The sequence below is a fragment of the Lynx rufus genome, unplaced genomic scaffold (assembly GCF_022079265.1).
Source record: "Lynx rufus isolate CCGP_SWC_20201006 ecotype Redwood Valley unplaced genomic scaffold, mLynRuf1.p SCAF_19, whole genome shotgun sequence".
Lineage (NCBI taxonomy): Eukaryota > Metazoa > Chordata > Mammalia > Carnivora > Felidae > Lynx > Lynx rufus.
In genome coordinates, this window is record NW_025814833.1 from 13,391,118 (window position 1) to 13,411,216 (window position 20,099).

General features: G+C 40.2%; 1 protein-coding gene across 1 annotated transcript in view; it reads left to right on the forward strand.

Moving 5' to 3' along the window:
• WDR44 (WD repeat domain 44) overlaps positions 1-20,099 on the forward strand; it is a 79,505-nt gene that overhangs the window by 42,024 nt on the left and 17,382 nt on the right. The window contains exons 7-12 of the mRNA XM_047081859.1: positions 2,194-2,330; positions 3,618-3,701; positions 7,328-7,434; positions 8,408-8,559; positions 10,798-10,936; positions 12,280-12,344. Coding sequence (XP_046937815.1) covers positions 2,194-2,330; positions 3,618-3,701; positions 7,328-7,434; positions 8,408-8,559; positions 10,798-10,936; positions 12,280-12,344 — 684 coding nt within the window. The remainder of the gene's footprint in view (positions 1-2,193; positions 2,331-3,617; positions 3,702-7,327; positions 7,435-8,407; positions 8,560-10,797; positions 10,937-12,279; positions 12,345-20,099) is intronic.

Sequence of the window (20,099 nt, forward strand, 5' to 3'; positions counted from 1 at the left end):
TACAACGATGGTTAAAATGGTAAATTTTATATTGTGTGTATTTTACCAGGATTAAAATTTTTTTAAGTTTATTGCCGTTAAGCAAAAACATATGTAGAAGAAAAAATGAAAATTGATGATTTTCTTAGGTTAATGTTTATTTCTTTTTGAGACAGAGAGACAGAGCATGAGGGGAGGAGGGGTAGAGGGAGAGGGAGAGACCCAGAATCCAAAGCAGGCTCCAGGCTCTGAGCTGTCGGCACAGAGCCTGACGTGGGGCTCAAACTCACAAACTGTGAGATCATGACTTGAGCTGAAGTCGGACGCTTAACCGACCGAGCCACCCAGGCGCCCCATGATGATATTCTTAGTTTAAAAGATTATTTATTTATGTGTTTATTTTTAAGTGAACTCTCCACCCAACATAGGGCTCAAAGTCACAACCCCAAGATCAAGAGTCGCATCCTCTACTGACTGGTGCCCCATTTTTGTTTCTTTAATGTGCTAGGGTTTGCAACTGTAACTTAAACTTGCCTTTTTATATAATTATGATAGAATAAATGTGTTGAAAACAAGGCTCAAGTTTTATAGCAAGTGGGCTTAAAAAGAACTTGATGTTAATTATAGTTATATGTTTTTATACTTGTTAGGTAATATACAGTACAGACTCAGTGCTTCTTACCATTAAAATTTAGTATACATCTTTTGGCCAATTTATTCCGAATGAAGTTTGGAAGCAAAATCTGAGTGTCCATGTGTCTTTTCTTTTCAAGTTTATTTATGTTGAGAAAGAGAGAGAGTGCGGGGGAGGGGGCAGACAGCGAGGAAGAGAATCCCAAGCAGGCTCCTTGCTGTCAGTGCAGCGCCTGATGCGGGGCTCGAGCTCACAAACCGCGAGATCATGACCTGAGCTGAAATCAGGAGTCAGATGCTTAACCAACTGAGCTACCCAGGCGCCCCTCTTTTCTTCTTTTTGAAGATTTTTTTTTTTTAATTTTTAAGTTTAAGTAGTCTCTACAACCAGCGTGGGGCTTAGACTCACAAGCCTGAGATCAAGAGCCACATGCTCCACTGACTGAGCCGGCCAGGCGCTCCAGTTTTCATTTCATTTAAACACATTTTAAAAACCTATTGTAGGGGCGCCTGGGTGGCGCAGTCGGTTAAGCGTCCGACTTCAGCCAGGTCACGATCTCGTGGTCCGTGAGTTCGAGCCCCGCGTCGGGCTCTGGGCTGATGGCTCGGAGCCTGGAGCCTGTTTCTAATTCTGTGTCTCCCTCTCTTTCTGCCCCTCCCCCGTTCATGCTCTGTCTCTCTCTGTCCCAAAAATAAATAAAAAACGTTGAAAAAAAATTAAAAAAAAAAAAAAAACTATTGTACTTTGGAAAGCAGTTTGGCAGTTCGTCAAAATATTAGACATTGAGTTACCGTGACCTAGCAATTCCACTCCTCTGTATACACCAAAGAGAAATGAAAACCTATGTCCACACACAAAATTCATAATAGCCAAAGTGTGGAAGCAACACAAACGTTCATCGCTCATGAATGGATAAATAAAATGTGGTATATCCTATCCATGTGGACTATTTTCTTTTAATTTTTTTAAAATTAACATCCAAGTCAGTTAGCATCCAGTGTGATAATGATTTCAGGAGAATCCAGTCATTGATTCATCCCCTACATATAGCACCCAGTGCTCATCCCAACAAGGGCACGTGGCACTTCTTTTTGGCAATTAAAAAGAGTGAAGTTCTGAAACATGCTGCAGTGTGGATGAACCTTAAAAATATGGTCCTAAGTGAAAGAAGCCCGTCACAGAAGACCACGTACTGTATGTTTTGATTTATATGAAGTGTCCGGAATAGGCAAACCACGGAGACAAAATCAGATTGGTGGTTTCCAGGGGCTGGGAGGAGAGGGGAATGAGGTATGCTGTCTAATGGGCATGGGGTTTCTTTTTGAGGTAGTGGAAATGCTCTAAACTTAAATAATGGTGATGGTTGTATAACTCCGATTTTACTCAAAATCATTGAACTGTATATACTTTAAATGAGTGCGTTTTGCAGTGTGTGAATTGTGTCTCACTGAAAAAGTTGAAAAGTATTGTACACGGTACTGAAGGTATCCAGAAAGTCCTTAGCTTAAATGTTTGAGGATTTCGTAGACTCAAAAAGATAATTAAATTATAGGTCCTCTTGGTGTTCTTCGTTACCTCAGGAAATTTTAGCCAGTGTCATGATTAAAAACCTGGATACTGGCGAAGAAATCCCTTTGAGTCTTGCGGAAGAGAAACTGCCAACAGGTATCAATCCCCTCACTCTGCACATCATGAGAAGAACTAAGGAATATGTAAGGTATGGGCTATTGTTATTATTTATTCATAGTATTTCGGAGTGATGAAGATTTCTCTGTTTATGAACTCTAACAGACCCTAATGTGGTTTCATTCAATCTTCTTTTTTTAAATTTGGAATTAAAATAGAGTTAGTTGATGTATGTATTCTTCAACATTGTTCTCTCTTTTTTTTTTTTTTTTTTTTTTTTAATTTTTTTTTCAACGTTTATTTATTTTTGGGACAGAGAGAGACAGAGCATGAACGGGGGAGGGTCACAGAGAGAGGGAGACACAGAATCGGAAACAGGCTCCAGGCTCTGAGCCATCAGCCCAGAGCCTGACGCGGGGCTCGAACTCCCGGACCGTGAGATCGTGACCTGGCTGAAATCGGACGCTTAACCGACTGCGCCACCCAGGCGCCCCAACATTGTTCTCTCTTAAGACCATACAGTTATTTAGAGACAATAGTATATATCTTAAATCTCATAGTATTTGGTTTCTCTTATGTATTTTTTTAAATGTTGATTTATTTATTTTTGAGAGAGACAGAGCGCATGCGCCAGCAGGAGAGAGGCAGAGAGAGAAGGAGACGCACAATCCCAAGCAGGCTTTGTGCTGTCAGTGCAGAGCCAGACACGGGGCTCGAACTCACTAACTGTGAGATCGTGACCTGAGCCAAAATCAAGTTGGATGCTTAACTGACTGAACCACTCAGGCGCTCCTTGGTTTCTCTTTTAAAATGATGTATATAATACTAGAGACATTATTGAAACATGTTGAAGGTAAAAAGCCATGCAGAATGAACACCTGGTGTTCTGAAACCTTGCTTTAAGGGCCACAGATTTTAAAAGTAATTGTATTATCTTTGTAGGTCAGAAAATGGCTTCAGTGTAAGGGGATTGACTTTACTGTGCGATATATGTAGATCGAAGGAATAATTATTTTGAAAGCAAATCTTAATAAAGTGTAATACATGATGTGCCTGAAGAGTTAGGAGAAAGTTAATTTGTCATTTCTGTGCAGCAGGTTTTGTCCAGCAAAAAGGCTCATTGGTAGTAGGTTTTCCATAAGTTCCTAAATTGCTTTCACTTGCATTTTGTACATTATACCATGCTTAAAGATTCTATTTGATCTCTCAAGTCTAACTTCTCAGGATCATCATTTAAATGAAACTTACAAAAAGTATGTTAACATAGTCTTTTTTTTTTTCTTATTCCGAGTATCTGAGTATATAGTAAGTATCCATAAGACGTTTGAGGTGATGGGGAAATGTCTTCTCTTACAATGATTTCTTCCCCTTCTTGTAGTAATGACGCAGCACAGTCAGATGACGAAGAGAAGTTGCAGTCTCAAACAACAGATACTGATGGTGGAAGGTTAAAACAGAAAACGTGAGTTACAGTGCATCCTTTTTCTTTATTCCAAGCTTTTATTTAAAAATTATGAGAATCGCCATGCTTATTTATTGAGTGAGTGAGTGAGTGAGTACACGTGAGCGGGGGGAGGGACAGAGAAAGAGGGAGAGAAAGAATCCCAAGCAGACTCCTCCCTGTCAGACAGAGCAAAGCCTGACCGGGCTCGATCCCACAAACTGTGAGATTGTGACCTGAGCCGAAATCAAGGGTCAGACACTTAACCGACAGAGCCACCCGGGCGCCCCTGCCCTACTGCTTTCAGTCTATGTCCCATCTAGTGTATATGTCTGTCTGCCACCACCACTTCCTACCCCCAGCCAATGGATGACGAATTACTTGGGGCTGTATTATTGGTCATTTCTATAGTATCTGAGAAATACTAAATGATCAGTAAATTTTGCATCATGCCTGGATTATTTTTCTGACAGTAGATATGAGAAGTGTTCATAGAGGCACATGATTGTCCTTGAAGTTGCTCTCAAATCCTATTTGTTTTTCTAAACCCAACACAATTTTTCCTAACTTCTCCAGTTCATAGTAAATTTGCTTGTCTCAATTTCAGTGGCACCTATGGTCTACGTAACTTACATTTCCCCTTTATTTTATTTTAAATTGTTTTCTAATTTTAAAAAACGAGATAAATGGGGGCTAAGTAACTAAATCATATGTTGCAAAAGGATTGTGATCATGCCATCCCTCTGTTTCCCTCGCAAACGTCAAGACAATGGTGGACATGTAGATTTTGCTTCATTATATACCAGTCACTTATTTGACAATAATTCAGTCTATGGTCCAAAGCAAATTCTCCACTCTAGTCTGATCTTTTCCTAGTGTGGAAAGAAAGCATTGAGAATTCTTCAAAAAGATTTACCCACAGTGCAGGGACAGGATGAAAGCTCAGGTGTCTGGAACTTGGTTGTCAGCAATGGCAACTAACAGGAATAGGAAAATTAGGAATTATGAAGGAGATAGGTAAACATCCAGGAGAGCTGTCACTTACTCCATTCATTTAAGCTCATTATTTTTCTTTTTTCTTTTTTTTTTTAATTTTTAAAAAATGTTTATTTATTTGAGAGAGAAGTGCCCCAAAGCTCATTAGTTTTCCAAAAGAAAAGCTCCTTAGGTTTATTCAAAGCCACTGTACTTACTTTTTACATAATTTTTTAATATCTGGTCATCTGGTTCATCTGAGCTCCCGGCAAAATAGAAGTAGCAAACTGTGACAGCAGGTAAGTCGACACATAAGAATGTCAGGTCATGGGGTGCCTGGGTGGCTCAGTCGGTTAAGCGTCCGACTTCAGCTCAGGTCATGATCTCACGGTTCATGGGTTCGAGCCCGACATAGGACTCTGCGCTGACAGCTCGGAGCCTGAAGCCTGCTTCGGATTCTGTGTCTCCCTCTCTCTCTGTTCCTCCCCTGCTCGTGCTCTGCCTCTCTCTCTCTCTCTCTCTCAAAAATAAACATTAAAAAAAAAAAAGAATGTCAGGTCATATTTTGATTGCAAGGAGCACCTGGGTGGCTCAGTCTGTTAAATGCCTGATTTTGGCTCAGGTCACAATCTCATAGTTAGTGAGATTGAGCCCCGCATCAGGCTCTGTGCTGGCAGTGTGGAGCCTGCTTAGGATTCTCTCTCTTCCTCTCTTTCTCTCTGCCCCTTCCCTGCTTGTGTTCTCTCTCTCAAAATAAATAAACATTTCAAAAAATAAATAGAGGAAAATGGAAAATGAAAGCCTTTCATACTTTTTTTTTTTTTAAAGATTTTTTTTTTTCAACGTTTATTTATTTTTGGGACAGAGAGAGACAGAGCATGAACGGGGGAGGGGCAGAGAGAGAGGGAGACACAGAATCGGAAGCAGGCTCCAGGCTCTGAGCCATCAGCCCAGAGCCCGACGCGGGGCTCGAACTCACGGACCGCGAGATCGTGACCTGGCTGAAGTCGGGCGCTTAACCGACTGCGCCACCCAGGCGCCCCGAGCCTTTCATACTTTTACCCCCAGAAATAATCTGTGTTAATAATTAGGTGTATTCTCCATACAATGTTTTCCCTCACAAAAGTGGAAATAATACTGTGCGTATGGCTTGTCGTCTTGCTTCTTTTGTCCCCCCCCCCCTTTTTTTAAGTAGGCTCCATGCCCAATGTGGGGCTTGAACTCACGACCCTGAGATGCACTACTGACTGAGCCAGCCAAGCACCCCTGTTGGCTTGCTTTTTTAAAATCTCTAATATGTAATGGACATATCTTCATATCAGTACCAATAGTAAATTTATTGTATTCTTTTTATCAGTCAGATATGGGGGTTCAGTGCTGCAGACACCATCGTTAAGAAGACAATCTTAGTCTCTGCCCTCATAGAGCTTCCAGTTAAATAAGAGAAATAGATACTAAATATAATTACACAGATAAATCTAACTACATTTGTGTAGTAATTGCAGTAAAAGAAATGTATGGGGTACTCTGGGAGTATAAAACAGGAAAACCTGCTCTAAAGAGTCAAGGAGGGCTTTTGTGAGAAATCTCTACTTTCTACACTTTGTTAATAACGCTGTAGTGGACATCTTTGTATATGTAGCTTAGCAAGTCTTTCAGATACTGTCCTTAATATCATGAGCTCCCATGAATTGGTAAAAATTTACTCCTGTAAATTTTGCCTTGGTTTTAGATATCATTTATGTACTGTGCTTTGTTTTTTATAATCTTAATGTATGAAATTTGAGACCAAGATTATTTAAAAAGCAATAAATAAGTCCTATTTATGGAAGTGTGAGATGCATACTTGCATTACATTGTGTTTGGGAATACCTCCTGGGAAAGCTCAGCCTGACTGTATTGCTTTCAAACACCCATACTGAAAGAGAAGAGATAAAGGGCCATCAGAGGGTACTAAACATCCTATTCTGTAAATAAATACCTCTTTATAGCTTATTTTTATTGATAAAATGTGTTTTTAAGGATTATGCTTTAAAGCTGTCTTCTCAAAGCAATTCTCATTGCAGATTCATGGCCTCACCCCAGACCCTCTAAATCAGATGATCTACAGATGGATCTCAAGTTCATGCACTTTATTTATTTTTTTTTTAATTTTTTTTAACGTTTATTTATTTTTGAGACAGAGAGAGACAGAGCATGAATGGAGGAGGGTCAGAGAGAGGGAGACACAGAATCTGAAACAGGCTGCAGGCTCTGAGCTGTCAGCACAGAGCCCAACACGGGGCTCGAACTCACAGACCGCGAGATCATGACCTGAGCTGAAGTCGGACGCTTAACTGACTGAGCCTTCCAGGCGCCCCAAGTTCATGTACTTTAAACACTCTCCTCCCACTCCATCCCCACCAATTCATTATTCACCATTGAAAAGCCAGTACTCTTAGAGTATGATATTGTACGTTGGGAAGAAGTGTCTGTATTTTCTTTGTAGTCATATTGGCTTCTATATATTTATTCCATAGACAAGGGATAGAAGAACTCAAAGACCTACTATTTACGTTAAAAAGAAGTTATTTCAAAATATATACTTGTCACAGCTAATGAGATTATCTGTGAATTGTTGAATTTTTACAGTTAATAAGAAATAATTTTGTTGTTTTTGTAATTTTGGTAAGGACTCAACTAAAGAAGTTCTTAGGAAAATCAGTAAAGAGAGCAAAGCACCTTGCAGAGGAATATGGTGAACGTGCTGTAAATAAAGTTAAAAGCGTTAGAGACGAAGGTAAGTGAAATAGAACATTGCAACTGAATATTTAAATGATTTGTAATTGTCCAAATTTAGCCTGTAGTTTATAAGAAACATTCTATTTTGTTGAAAGTAATAAGCCTTTATAGCTAACACCTTAGCATTTCAGTAAGTCATGTTACTCGAGATATCTATCACTTAATTTTATGAACAGGAAGAAAAAAATTTGTGCATCTTAAACATGAATTTGTACATACTTTGTGGCAACCTGGAAGAGTTGTAATAATCAGTTGTAAACTAGTTATGTGAGGCTATTTAATTTTTTTTTTTTAATGTTTATTTACTTTTGAGACAGAGTGAAAGAGAGACAGAGGCATGAGCGGGGTGGGGCAGAGAGAGGGAGACACAGAATCCAAAGCAGGCTCCAGGCTCTGAGCTATCAGCACAGAGCCCGATGCGGGGCTCGAACTCATGAACCGCGAGATAATTACCTGAGCTGAAGTCAGATGCTCAACGGACTGAGCTACCCAGGTGCCCCAAGGCTATTTAGTTTTTGTAAACATTTTCAAAATTAGGTAAATTTTCTGAATTGCACAGATCTTAACTTCCTGTGCCTTTGTTGTACTCATTTGCTTTATTTAATAAGCACTAACATAGTAGTTATTTTGTGCCAGTGTTCTAAGCATTTTCACCTATATTAACTCATTTAATCTTCATAAAAGCCCTAAGAGGTACGTACTGTTATTACCCCCTTTTATAGATGAGAAAACCGAGGCACAAAAAGGTCCAGTGCTATAGCTGTGGTCATACAGATGATAAATGACAAAGCTGGATTTGGACCTAGACAATCTGGCACCAGATTCCATGCTCTTGACTAATATGCTATTTAGTAATAGATTTTGCTTTCCCATTTAATGAATTTTCTTAGTAAACAATGGATATGAAAATATGATAGTAGCTATATATCTATGTTAGCTAGCGATGATCTCTATACTGCTTTTCTGTTCAGTGTTTCATACTGATCAAGATGATCCTTCATCGAGTGATGATGAAGGAATGCCATACACGAGACCAGTCAAATTCAAAGCAGCGCATGGTTTCAAAGGACCTTACGATTTTGATCAGATCAAAGTGGTGCAAGATCTTAGTGGTGAGCATATGGTAAGAAACGTTTATATTTTTCACGATTCTGTTTTCATTGAGAGGAGTACTTTGGCTTCTATAAAGGCAATCTCTTGTTATATATGTAATTTTTTCTAAACTGACTCAAGAAGAATAAATTGATATAAACATGATTTGATGACTTCAGAGTCTCTCTCCGAATTACTGTTCAAGAAGTGAACGTTATTGAATAAGTCAACTCTAAGCTCGTATCTTTAAGAAAGCTATGTAAAGGTACCAAATTTGAAAGAGTTAGATTTACCAGGTGGTCTATCACACTTTGGAAGACATTTAAAATGTTCCCTGGGTATATTTTAAATAATTAACAAATATTTCAGTAGTTCGATGTATTTTGTAAGATGGCGGCTAAAACCAGGAGAGAGAGGTACAAGTTTTCTATAAGAGTTAAAATGTACCAATGATATTGCAGTTACCCCTTAAAAATGCTAGGAACACAGGGAAGGTGGTACTGAACTCAGAATTGGACAGATGATGCTATGGCTCCTTGATCAGGGAATCTATGTATCTATTTAGATTTTAAATCTAAAATTTGGCTTAATTGGAAGGAAGCAACCATAAACCATCAGATGGCAGCCAGATTGGAATTTAAACTTTGGTGCTTATAATCTACATATGAAATGTTTGACTTGATTATAGTCATGTCCTTAAGGAACTGATGAATTTTTTTGTACTGTTTTAATTCACTTTCATTACTTCCAGTTTTAAGTAAAATCTCATTGTAGTAGGTTCCAAGTAACAAATTTTTTTTTTTTTACAAATTTTTTAATATACTTGAATTTTGTGGAAATCAGTGTTATTCCAGTAAATGAGCTGTTGCCTCTAACTTGGAAAATCTTTTTTTTTTTTTTTTAAAGGGAGGAGTATCTTTTTTTTTTTTAAGTTTATTTATTATTAAGTGATCTTTATACCCAACACGGGGCTGTAACTCACGATCCTGAGACCAAGCGTCGCATGCTCTCCCAACTGAGTCAGCCAGGCACCCCATAACTTAGATAATCTTTTTGTTCTGCATAGGTATGTGTTGTAATAGTAGACATAACAGTATTTCTTGTAATAGCGTTTGGCTTTTCCAATTTAAGGGTTTATATTCGTTAACCACCCCCCAACACACAAACACATACACACACACCCACACTCCACTATTGTTAGCAGTATCAGGGAATTCTAGCCATATTCTCTGAAACCTTGTTTCTGGGGGGAAAAAAACAGGAATAAGACCACAGCATTCCAATACTTATAAATGCCCAGTGCCATGAGGGTCCCTGCTAAGGTGGCCCTTACATTTCCCTCAGCCTTAAGCAGGAGTGCTATTGCTAGCCTGAGGGCTCTGCCTGTTCCGATCCCACTTCCCCCTTATGTTCAGCTAGGAGACTGAGATCCCAAACTAAGACCTGTGGGTTTTTTTTAATGTTTATTGATTTATTTCGAGAGAGAAAGAATATCCCACATGGGGTCCACGCTGAGAGCCCAGAGCCCAACATGGGGCTCGATCTTATGAACCATGAGATCATGACCTGAGCCAAAATCAAGAGTCAGACGCTTAACCGACTGAGCTACCCAGGCGTCCCAGGATTTGTTTTTACAGTGATTCGTGGCCACCTCACAACTCCATTTCCATTAATATGTGGATATGGCTTGGGGCTTTGAAGTTGTTAGTTTAGGTTATGGTAAATTACTATTTTATCCCGCCTTTCTCCTAAAAGTTCCTCTTTGTGCTGTTGTAGCATCATTGGACTATTGGCCTTAAGTGGTGTTAGTAATGTGAGCCTTACCTTAGTATGTATAATTTAGCATAATTCCTTACTTTGGCTTAAAAATAATGTTTCAGCTCTTAGGGGCATGTGGATGGCTCAGTCAGTAGAGCATGCAACTTGATCTCAGGTTTGTAAGTTCAAGCCCTATGTTGGGTGTAGAGATTACTTAAAAATAAAACCTGAGGGGTGCCTGGGTGTCTCAGTCGGTTAAGTGTCCAACTCTTCGTTTTGGCTCAGGTCGTGATCTCACTCCATGAATGAGTGAGACCCATGATCAGGTCGTGGGATTGAGCCCCACATCTGGCTGTGTGCTGACTATGTGGAGCCTGCTTGGGATTCTCTGTCTCCCTCTTCTCTCTGCCCCCCCCAAAATAAATAAACTTAAGAAAAATAATAAAATCTGAAAGAAAATAACGTTTCAACTTTTAAAGTAATAACTTTGAGCCTTCCTTTCTTTTCATAGGGAGCCGTTTGGACCATGAAATTTTCTCACTGTGGCCGATTACTTGCCTCAGCTGGACAAGACAATGTAGTGAGAATATGGGCCTTAAAAAATGCTTTTGACTATTTCAACAATATGCGAATGAAATACAATACTGAAGGTATTTTTCACTTATTTGTGGGCTTTAAAACTCTAGAGACATCTGGTATTTTTACATTTTAGGTATAATGCTCTTCTATCTGGCAACCATTTGCAGCAATCACTACTTTTCATAATAGCCACAAACCCAAAAGTAGACAGAAGTCAACACCAAAAAATCATCTAAATCCCCTGAAAAACGCTACCACAAAGTTTTTGACTTTATCCCTTTTGAGGCGTAGCGCAGGGTTTATTTCATCAACCATTGGGAACAAGGTTACTTGGTGTCCCCTGGCAACCTTTAGTTCTATCCTGGATTAAAATGAAAGACCTGATAACTCTAGAAAAAGAAAGAGAATAATAATATCCATCCAATAATAAAGATAAAGGAGACATAGCCATGAAAAGCAAATGTGATTTGTCGTACATCGAAGGGTATATGAAAAAAGGTTAAATGGAAAAGAGAAACTTCAGAGAGTGATGTATGTACACAATGATTACAACTGTGAAATCTTTCTGTATATTGGTAACTTATCAGGAACGTATGTAGAATCGATGTAAATAGAAGCTTTATGTTTATGGGATTCTTTTCTCATAATTACATAACTCCAATACATTTTCTCCACAAACCTGTCCCTTCCCCAGTCAACTAAGGCTGAAACAAGAAATTAAGGGATGGGAGAAAGGAGAATCAGTGGCCATGGGCTGGAGTATAGAGTATATTTGAAGCACCAATTTGAGGAACATAGAAACCCAGGGAGATCCACTAAACTGGCAAACGAGGCCCTGTACACTTTCGTAGCCCTGTGGGTATTGCTTGCATTATGTTATGATACATAATTGAAGATGATAACGGGTTGGCAAAAAGTTGAACTATGTTTACGATACATTTCTTTTATTGCCCTGCCTGGAACAGAAAGACTAAGTGGCCCTCAAGACTTCTACTAACCTAGACCCTTTGTGCCCCTTTATTGTTCATCTTTGTATTCACTACGAATAATGAGGATTTAACAGTATTTTATTAAATTGGGACTATGGCTTATAAAGATTTTTTGATTAAAAGTGATAAAAACAATATTTTGGTGTCTAACGAGTCAACGCTTCATTTATTTTGAAAATGTATTTTCTCAGAGCACCTGGCTGGCTCAGTCAGTAGAGCCTGCAACTCTTGATCTCAGGGTCGAGAGTTCGAGCCCCACATTAGGCATGGAGCCTATTTTTTAAAAATGTGTTTTTTCAGAATGTTACATTCTACAACTATTAATTAGGTGTTACTATGTCATTATTTCTGATTGATGTTGTGTGTGTGTGTGTGTGTGTGTGTGTGTGTATACATATGCCTTTTTATAATTATGTTGTTTTTAGGACGTGTGTCTCCATCACCTTCTCAGGAAAGTCTGAATTCATCAAAGTCTGATACAGATACAGGGGTATGTTCTTCATTTAATAGTTACTAATATAATTTGATTTGTTTCCCATGAAGTACCTTATCGTCTATTAGAAATTGTAGTTTATGAAAGCACTTAATTTAAAATTAAGATATGTTAGAAACAAAAGTTTTTTCTATTAGAATTAGTAAATGAAAATTTGTGATATTTAAAAGTTGTCATACAGTGAATGATACTACTCAAGCTACCAAACTACCAATGTTAACTTAAATAAAACAAAATCCCCTCCCCTCAAATCCATGTTAGAATTTAAAAAAATAATGGATACTGAGTAAGGGGTGATTAAGGAAAGAAAAAAAGATACTAAACTATTTAGATTTTTCTACCTTTTTGGTTTAATAAATGCTTTATCACACTTTCAGGTACTTTAAAATATCTTGATTTTCATTTGGTCTCAGAGCTGGAAGGTCAAATATAACCAATTTTAAACCTAAAAAGCAGAATGGAAGGATTATTATTCTGAGCTCTTCCCTGTGCTTCGTGTGTATTGATCTACACAGGAATGATACAAACAAAGAACCTAAAATGTCCACCTGCTCAGCAGTATTTTCCTGGGGTCTCATTGACTCTGTAGTGTTTGACACTATTCCCCACTCTAAACTTACTCTTCTCAGCTTTCTATGGTTCTGTTTTCCCTCATTCTCTTCCTATATACATGCTGTCTCTTCCTCTTCCTCCCACTTAAATGTTGCTGTTTCTCAGGGTTGTGTCCTTGGCCATCCTCATTTGACATATTCATTCATTGCCTCCAGTCCTGAACTGGCTTTACCTTCATAATTCCTGTTTCCTTTTCATAGCTGTATGGTTTTTAAACAAGGATGAGATCTTATTGGGCATGCTGCCCTTTTCACATAACAATATATAGAGAATCTTGGGGTGCCTGGGTGGCTCAGTCGGTTAAGCGTCCGACTTCGGCTCAGGTCATGATCTCACGTTGTGAGTTCAAGCCCTGCATCAGGCTCTGTGCTGACAGCTCAGAGCCTGGAGCCTGCTTGGGATTCTGTGTCTCCCTCTCTCTCTGTTCCTCCCCTGCTCGCACTCTTGTCTCTCTCTCTCTCAAAAATAAAGATTAAAAAAAACCCACAATATATAGAGAATCTCTCCATCAGCATATTCACCACGCACATCAATGAATAGGTCTCAAACTGAAGTCCCTCAACAAATGTTCTTTGACTGCTTGTTACGTGTGCCAGATACTGCTAGATTCTGCAAATCCAGTGAGACCTAGTCTTTGGCCTCAAGGGCTATGGTGACTAGTGAAATAGTATATACCCACAGTTCTAGTATTGGATGGGAATACTCTTCAGAGGGTACCACACAAGTATAGGAGGTATCCTTATGAATCAGCGCGTGAGGAAAAGCTTTCTGGAGGCTTTGTGAGTGAGCCAGGAGTTAACTGTGTGAGAGAAGGAAGGAAGGGGTTCATCAGAGCGAATAGCGAGTGCCAAGGCCTGGAGGCCACAACAGCATGGCACGTGAACGGTGCTACCACAATTCCAAGCAGCTACAGCAGACTGGGCCTGTGTGAGAGTTGGAGGAGAGGCGGGCAGGGTTAGGATTTTACATGACCTTTTGTGTGTTAAGACATTTGGACTTTGTCCTGCAGGCTGCTGGGGGAACAGGGGTTTGAAGGATTTTGATCAGGAGCTGAATTAAAATGTTCAGATTTTTGCGGCACCTGGGTGGCTCGGTCAGTTAAGTATCTGACTTCGGCTCAGGTCAAGATCTCACAACTCATGAGTTCAAGCCCCACATCGGGCTCTGTGCCGACAGCTCAGAACCTGGAGCCTGCTTCACATTCCGTGTCTCCCCTCTCTCTGCCCCTCCCCCATGCTCGCTCGCTTGCTCTCTGTCTCTCAAAAATAAACACTGAAAAATTTTTTTTTAATGTTCAGATTTTTGTTTCAGAAAGAGCATTCTGGTAGCGCTGGAAAGGATTGATTAGATCGGGGCTCCAGGCTAGAGACAGGGAGACCACCTAAGAGGTTACCAACCCAGGAGAGAAACAGTACTTCGATTATGAAGCAGTGGGTCTAGAAACCGTAAAGATGAGCTGAATTTGAGAGATGTGAAAGAAGTCGGACCTCTGGGGCGCCTGGGTGGCGCAGTCGGTTGAGCATCCGACTTCAGCCAGGTCACGATCTCGCGGTCCGTGAGTTCGAGCCCCGCGTCGGGCTCTGGGCTGATGGCTCGGAGCCTGGAGCCTGTTTCCGATTCTGTGTCTCCCTCTCTCTCTGCCCCTCCCCCGTTCATGCTCTGTCTCTCTCTGTCCCAAAAATAAATAAACGTTGAAAAAGAAAAAAAAAAATTTAAAAAAAATAAAAATAAAAATAAAAATAAAAAAAAAAAAAGAAGTCGGACCTCTGGCACTAGGTGACCGACTAGGTGGGGAGGCAGATGGTAGCCGAGGATGAGTGTCAGCTGTCTGGATTGGATAACTGGCTAGGTGTTGAATGGTCACTTATGGAAATATTTGTATTACCTACCCACAACCCTGCCTCTCTCTTTTGAGCCGCCCTTTTTTTTTTCAGTTTTTCATCTTTTTTTTTTTTTTAAGTTTATTTATTTATTTTTGAGAGAGAGAGAGCAAGCAGGGGAGGGACAGAGAGAAAGAATCCCAAGCAGGCTCTGCACTGTCAGCACTGAGCCCAACATGGGGCTCGAACCCACGAACTGTGAGATCATGACCTGAGTCAAAATCAGTTAACCAACTGAGCCACGCAGGTGCCCTTTGTGAGCCTTCTTTAATGGCATTACCATCCATAAGTTCCTTTTCTAACTCAGTCAGAAAATACTCCATTACTTATTTTTTTCCTTACCCACATATGAAATTAGTTATAAATTTCTATCCACTCTTCCTCCACCTACAAATGCCCATGGAATCCGTCCCCTCGTTCCCCGTTGTCACTCACGTTATCTAGGTCCTGAATACCCATTTAAATGTTTGCTGTAGCCTCCTAATTGCTTTTCTGGTCTGTACCCAGTTCATTTTCTCTGCTGTCCCCAGCTTTTTGTCAAAATAATAGATCTGATGCCATTTTGTGGTTTAAAATCTTCCAGTGGCTCCTTGTCACCTGCAGGATAAGGTCCTTCCTGATCTTGCCTCATCTTACCTTTTTAACTCCGCTCTAATTCCCTGGTGCCTATGTATCCTACTTGCCATACCGAACGTAGGTCTGTCCTCACCCTACGGTATCTGTCACTCCCGTGCCTTCGTCTTTGGGGTCTGCTTTGCCGACAGCGCCCTCCCTGCCCCCTTTCCTCACGGGGCTGAGCCCGGCTCATCCTTCGGGATTCACTTCACACACACACACACACACACACACACACACACACACACAAGGATTCAGTTCAAATCTCTTATCTTCTTCTCTTATTATCTTCCTTGAATCAAGCAGGCAAAATTGTCCCTGATTATGTTCTGACAGAACATTACAGGTCCTTTGACACTGTTATTACTTACCAGTTTGTCTCACTGGTTAGACTCTAGGCTGATTTAAGGCAAAAAAGCGTACTTCCCGGATTTTAGTGTCCTTGGAACCTGACCTGGTGCCTTACTGTGGTGGGCCCGAATCGGTGTTGGATTCCTGCTTCTGTGCTTCGTTCCTGTCCTCCTTTATCTGGATGCCTGCGGTGCTCCCTTCTTTCTATTCAAAGCTTGCCCAGTCTTCAAGGCCTACTTCCTTCATGAAGCTTTTCCTGACTAATGTAGCGGTACAAATTTTAACCACTTTGCTTTAGGGAAAAGGGTTTGCTTTTATTAGTTTAATTCCCCATAAGGTTTCCAGACATCGACGACCACTAAAAACGGGAACTATTTGCACCGTCTTGTGTTATGCTTATTTCAACAACCCTACTGATAGACTTCCTTAACTATGTCCATCCACCGCACCCCATCCCCCAAAAGACCTAAGTAACTCCCAATCTTGTTTGAAAACAGTCCTTTTAAATAAGGAGTGTAGTATTTCTTTGACACCAAAGTAGTGACCCCTGGAGTACTGTGCTTTTTTCCTGTGGTAGTGGAGTAGCATTTGTATCTGTTGTCTTCAGGAAAAGATTGGTGCTCCTTCACTTTGGTCATTCTATTTGGAGACCGTTAGAAGGATCCTCTACTTCACATGCCTTTGGAGTGTGGTATCTGCTATTATCTTTGAACCTAGCGTTAGCTGCAGTGAGGGGCAGTATACACGGCGTAGCTTATTCATTTATTTATTTTCCTAATGTGTGTGCTCTTTCCTCTTTTCTCATGATAGTGATATATTTATTTTTCCACCTGCATCCTCATTTTCGTTAGCATTCATGTAAAATAGAATACCTAAAAGTACCTATTGTACAGTTGGGCATACAGACCAGCACACCCAAGGTCACGGACCTGCTCATTGGTCATGCCATGCCTAGAATTCTGCCTCTTATGCTCTCCATTCCTGTTGATTTTCAAAAGTAGCTCAGCTGAAGTAAGGAAGAAAGGAAGAAGGCATGCCTCATTTGCTCCATTATGCTAGAGATTTTGTAAAATTTCTCCTTGACACTAGGTGTTGTAACTATGCAGTTTACCTAGAAATTGGTGCTTTTCTTGGGTTAAATCTATGTTTGGTGTGCTTGATTAGTGGAACATTAGTATGGGTGTTCTAGCATTTAACTGCTGCTTTGAATCTTTCAGAGATTGTAGGGGAGGAAAAAATTCACTCTACTCTCTGAGGTTCTGCAGCCAGGGTTTTGCAGCTAGGATCCGTGAATAACCTGACAAAAGACAGATTCTTAGGAGAAACAGTTTATTATACATGCATATGGAGGCCCTCATAGAAGAATAGTGAATACCTAAAGAAGCAATTAGACCCAGGGGCTCATACATCATTTTGACAAAAGCAGTAAGTTTGTGGAGAAGTGACAACACAAAGGAGGTGAGGGGTTGGGCTTTAGGTATAGTAAATTGTGACCAGGTGAAAATCTTGAGGGAAACTAATGGAAGATGAAGATTATTTAGTACTGTCTCCAGAGGTAAGCTTTATTCTCCCATTCCTGGCAAAGAAGAGGTGAAGGGGAGGTACCTTCACAAAGAGAATTTCATGCTCTGCTTTCAGGTAGAAGCGGGGAGAGCAGATACCTTTTCTTGTGTCTGTTTCTTTTCAGTTGCCTTCAGCTCAAAATAATCTTTATGCAAAGGGAATATTTGAGGTTACACAATCGGATCTCCTTCAAGATTATTTGGACATAAAACTTGGATTAAGGGGGGGTGAGAGGTAATTTTTGTGAAATTGTACATGTATAGCATTTTATTAAAAATATGCATTGGGGGGCGCCTGGGTGGCGCAGTCGGTTAAGCGTCCGACTTCAGCCAGGTCACGATCTCGCGGTCCGTGAGTTCGAGCCCCGCGTCGGGCTCTGGGCTGATGGCTCAGAGCCTGGAACCTGTTTCCGATTCTGTGTCTCCCTCTCTCTCTGCCCCTCCCCCGTTCATGCTCTGTCTCTCTATGTCCCAAAAATAAATAAACGTTGAAAAAAAAATTAAAAAAAAAATATGCATTGGTTTAGCTTTGGTTCAGTCAACAACAATTATTACCTTTCTACAGTGTGTTAGGCACTGAAAATATAAAGGAGCCATAGACAGTTCCTGTCAAGGAGCTCTGTGTGGCAAAAAACCGGTATCAATGGTGATAATATATGTCCAAGGCAGAATTAAGTATCATTTTCCCTAGATAGCCCCTCCTTTGATAGTGTACTTGATGTCAGTTAATTAACACCCGTATCTTCCCCGAGTTAGAAACTGTGTTCACTGTTTAGTCTTCTCTCCCTTCAACGTTTGCTCATTCATCAAATCCCGCCCACTTGATCTCAGAAATGTCTTTGGAATCTGGCCATTCCTTTCATTTCCACTGTTATAATCTGGGCCTTTATCTCTTACTTGGACCGTGATAGTTATTCTCCCAGATTCCAGTCTTTCATCCTCATTGCTAACAGAATTACTTTCCTATAAAACACATCTGATCATGTTCCTTTCCGGTTTAAGTACTGCTTTTAGTTCTCTCTTTTTTTCCTACAGATTTAAGTCCAAATTCCTTAGCTTGGCTCAGTCTTTCAGAGATCAGCCTGACCTCAGCTGTCATTGTTATTTTTCACCCTTCCCTCTCGCAAACCTTATGTTCTGAACTCACTCGGTTGTGCATTGTTGCCCCAACAAAAATGTCAAACCCTTTGTTGATCGCTTATATTTACTATTCGCCTTTGCCTGGCCAATTCGTTTAAGAGTCAAGTCTCCTCGCTTGAGCATTTCTTGCTTTGCCCAGTGCATAATTATTCATATAGTCCCTCACTGTCCTCATGATACCTTGCTCATATTTCTTTTAAAGGCACTCACTATATAATACATCAATTTATGTAACAACAGCTAACATTTTATGAGCCCTTATTCTGTGCCATGTACTTTGCTAAGTGCAGTTGATATCTTATCTCGTTTAACCTCACAATAGCCCTGGTACTGTTGTGAGGTACTGTTAAGAGTCCTGTTTTACAGATGAGGAAGGCTGAGAGATGTTAAGCAACTCACCGGTTTCACACAGGTGGTATATCGCGTCAGAATTAGAACCCATCTCTGACCTGTCTTGGGAAAAACTTATGCTGTTAACCATTATGCTCCACTGATTGTCACTGTGTCTTCATTTAGTCCATAAATATTTATTGAGGGCTTACTATGTATTAATCAGTGTTGTAGGAAATCGAGGATATATAGTAGTGAGCAAAAGAGACAAAAATATCTTTTGTGAAGCTTAAATTTTAGTGGTGGGAGACAGAGAAACAAAATACATAGTTTTGTGATTATTAGAAAGTGGTAAGTTTCATAGATGAAAATAAAGCAGATAAAGTGAGGTAACAGGGAATAAATAAGGTGGGTGAGCAAAGCTTCACCCAGAGGTGGTCATTTGAGCAGAATCTGAAAGAAGTGAGGGAGTGATCATGTGGCTGTCTTGTATTCCAGGTAGAGGCAATGGCAAATGAGTTCTGGTGTGTTCCAGAAACAGCATTGTTGGGGGGATGGGGGATGGGTGAAATAGGTGATGGGGATAAAGGAGTCACTTGTTGTGATGAGCACCAAGTGATGTATGGAACTGTTGAATTATTGTACACCTGAAACTAATATAACACGGTATGTTAACTAACTGGAATTAAAATAAAAACTTAAAAAGCCAAAAAAAAAAAACAAAAAAACCCATCAAGAGCATTGAGGCCTGAGTAGCCAGAGCTAGTGAGCGAGGGGGGAAGATAGTAGAAAATGAAGTCACAGGGGTGCCTGGGTGGCTCAGTTGGTTGAACGGCTGACTTCAGCTCAGGTCATGATCTCGAGCTTGGTGAGTTCGAGCCCCGCATCGCACTCTGTGCTGACAGCTCAGAGCCTGGAGTCTGCTTTGGATTCTGTGTCTCCCTCTCTCTCTGCCCCTCCCCAGCTCACACTCTGTCTCTCTATCTCTCTCAAAAATAGACATTAAAAAATGTATTTTTTAATTAAAAGAAGAGAAAAAATGAAGTCACAAGAGGTGTGCAGGGGCAGTCGATTTGCAAGCCAATGCAAAGACTGTGCCTTTTACTCTGAGAAAGATGGAAGCCGGTGAAGGGTCTTTGAACAGAGAATATGACATAATCTGATATATTGTAAAAGGTTCCTTCTGGCTTTTAAATACTGAGACTAGGTTATAAGAAGGTAAGAAGTGTCTTATTTTGTTATCTCAGATAATTAACACAGTT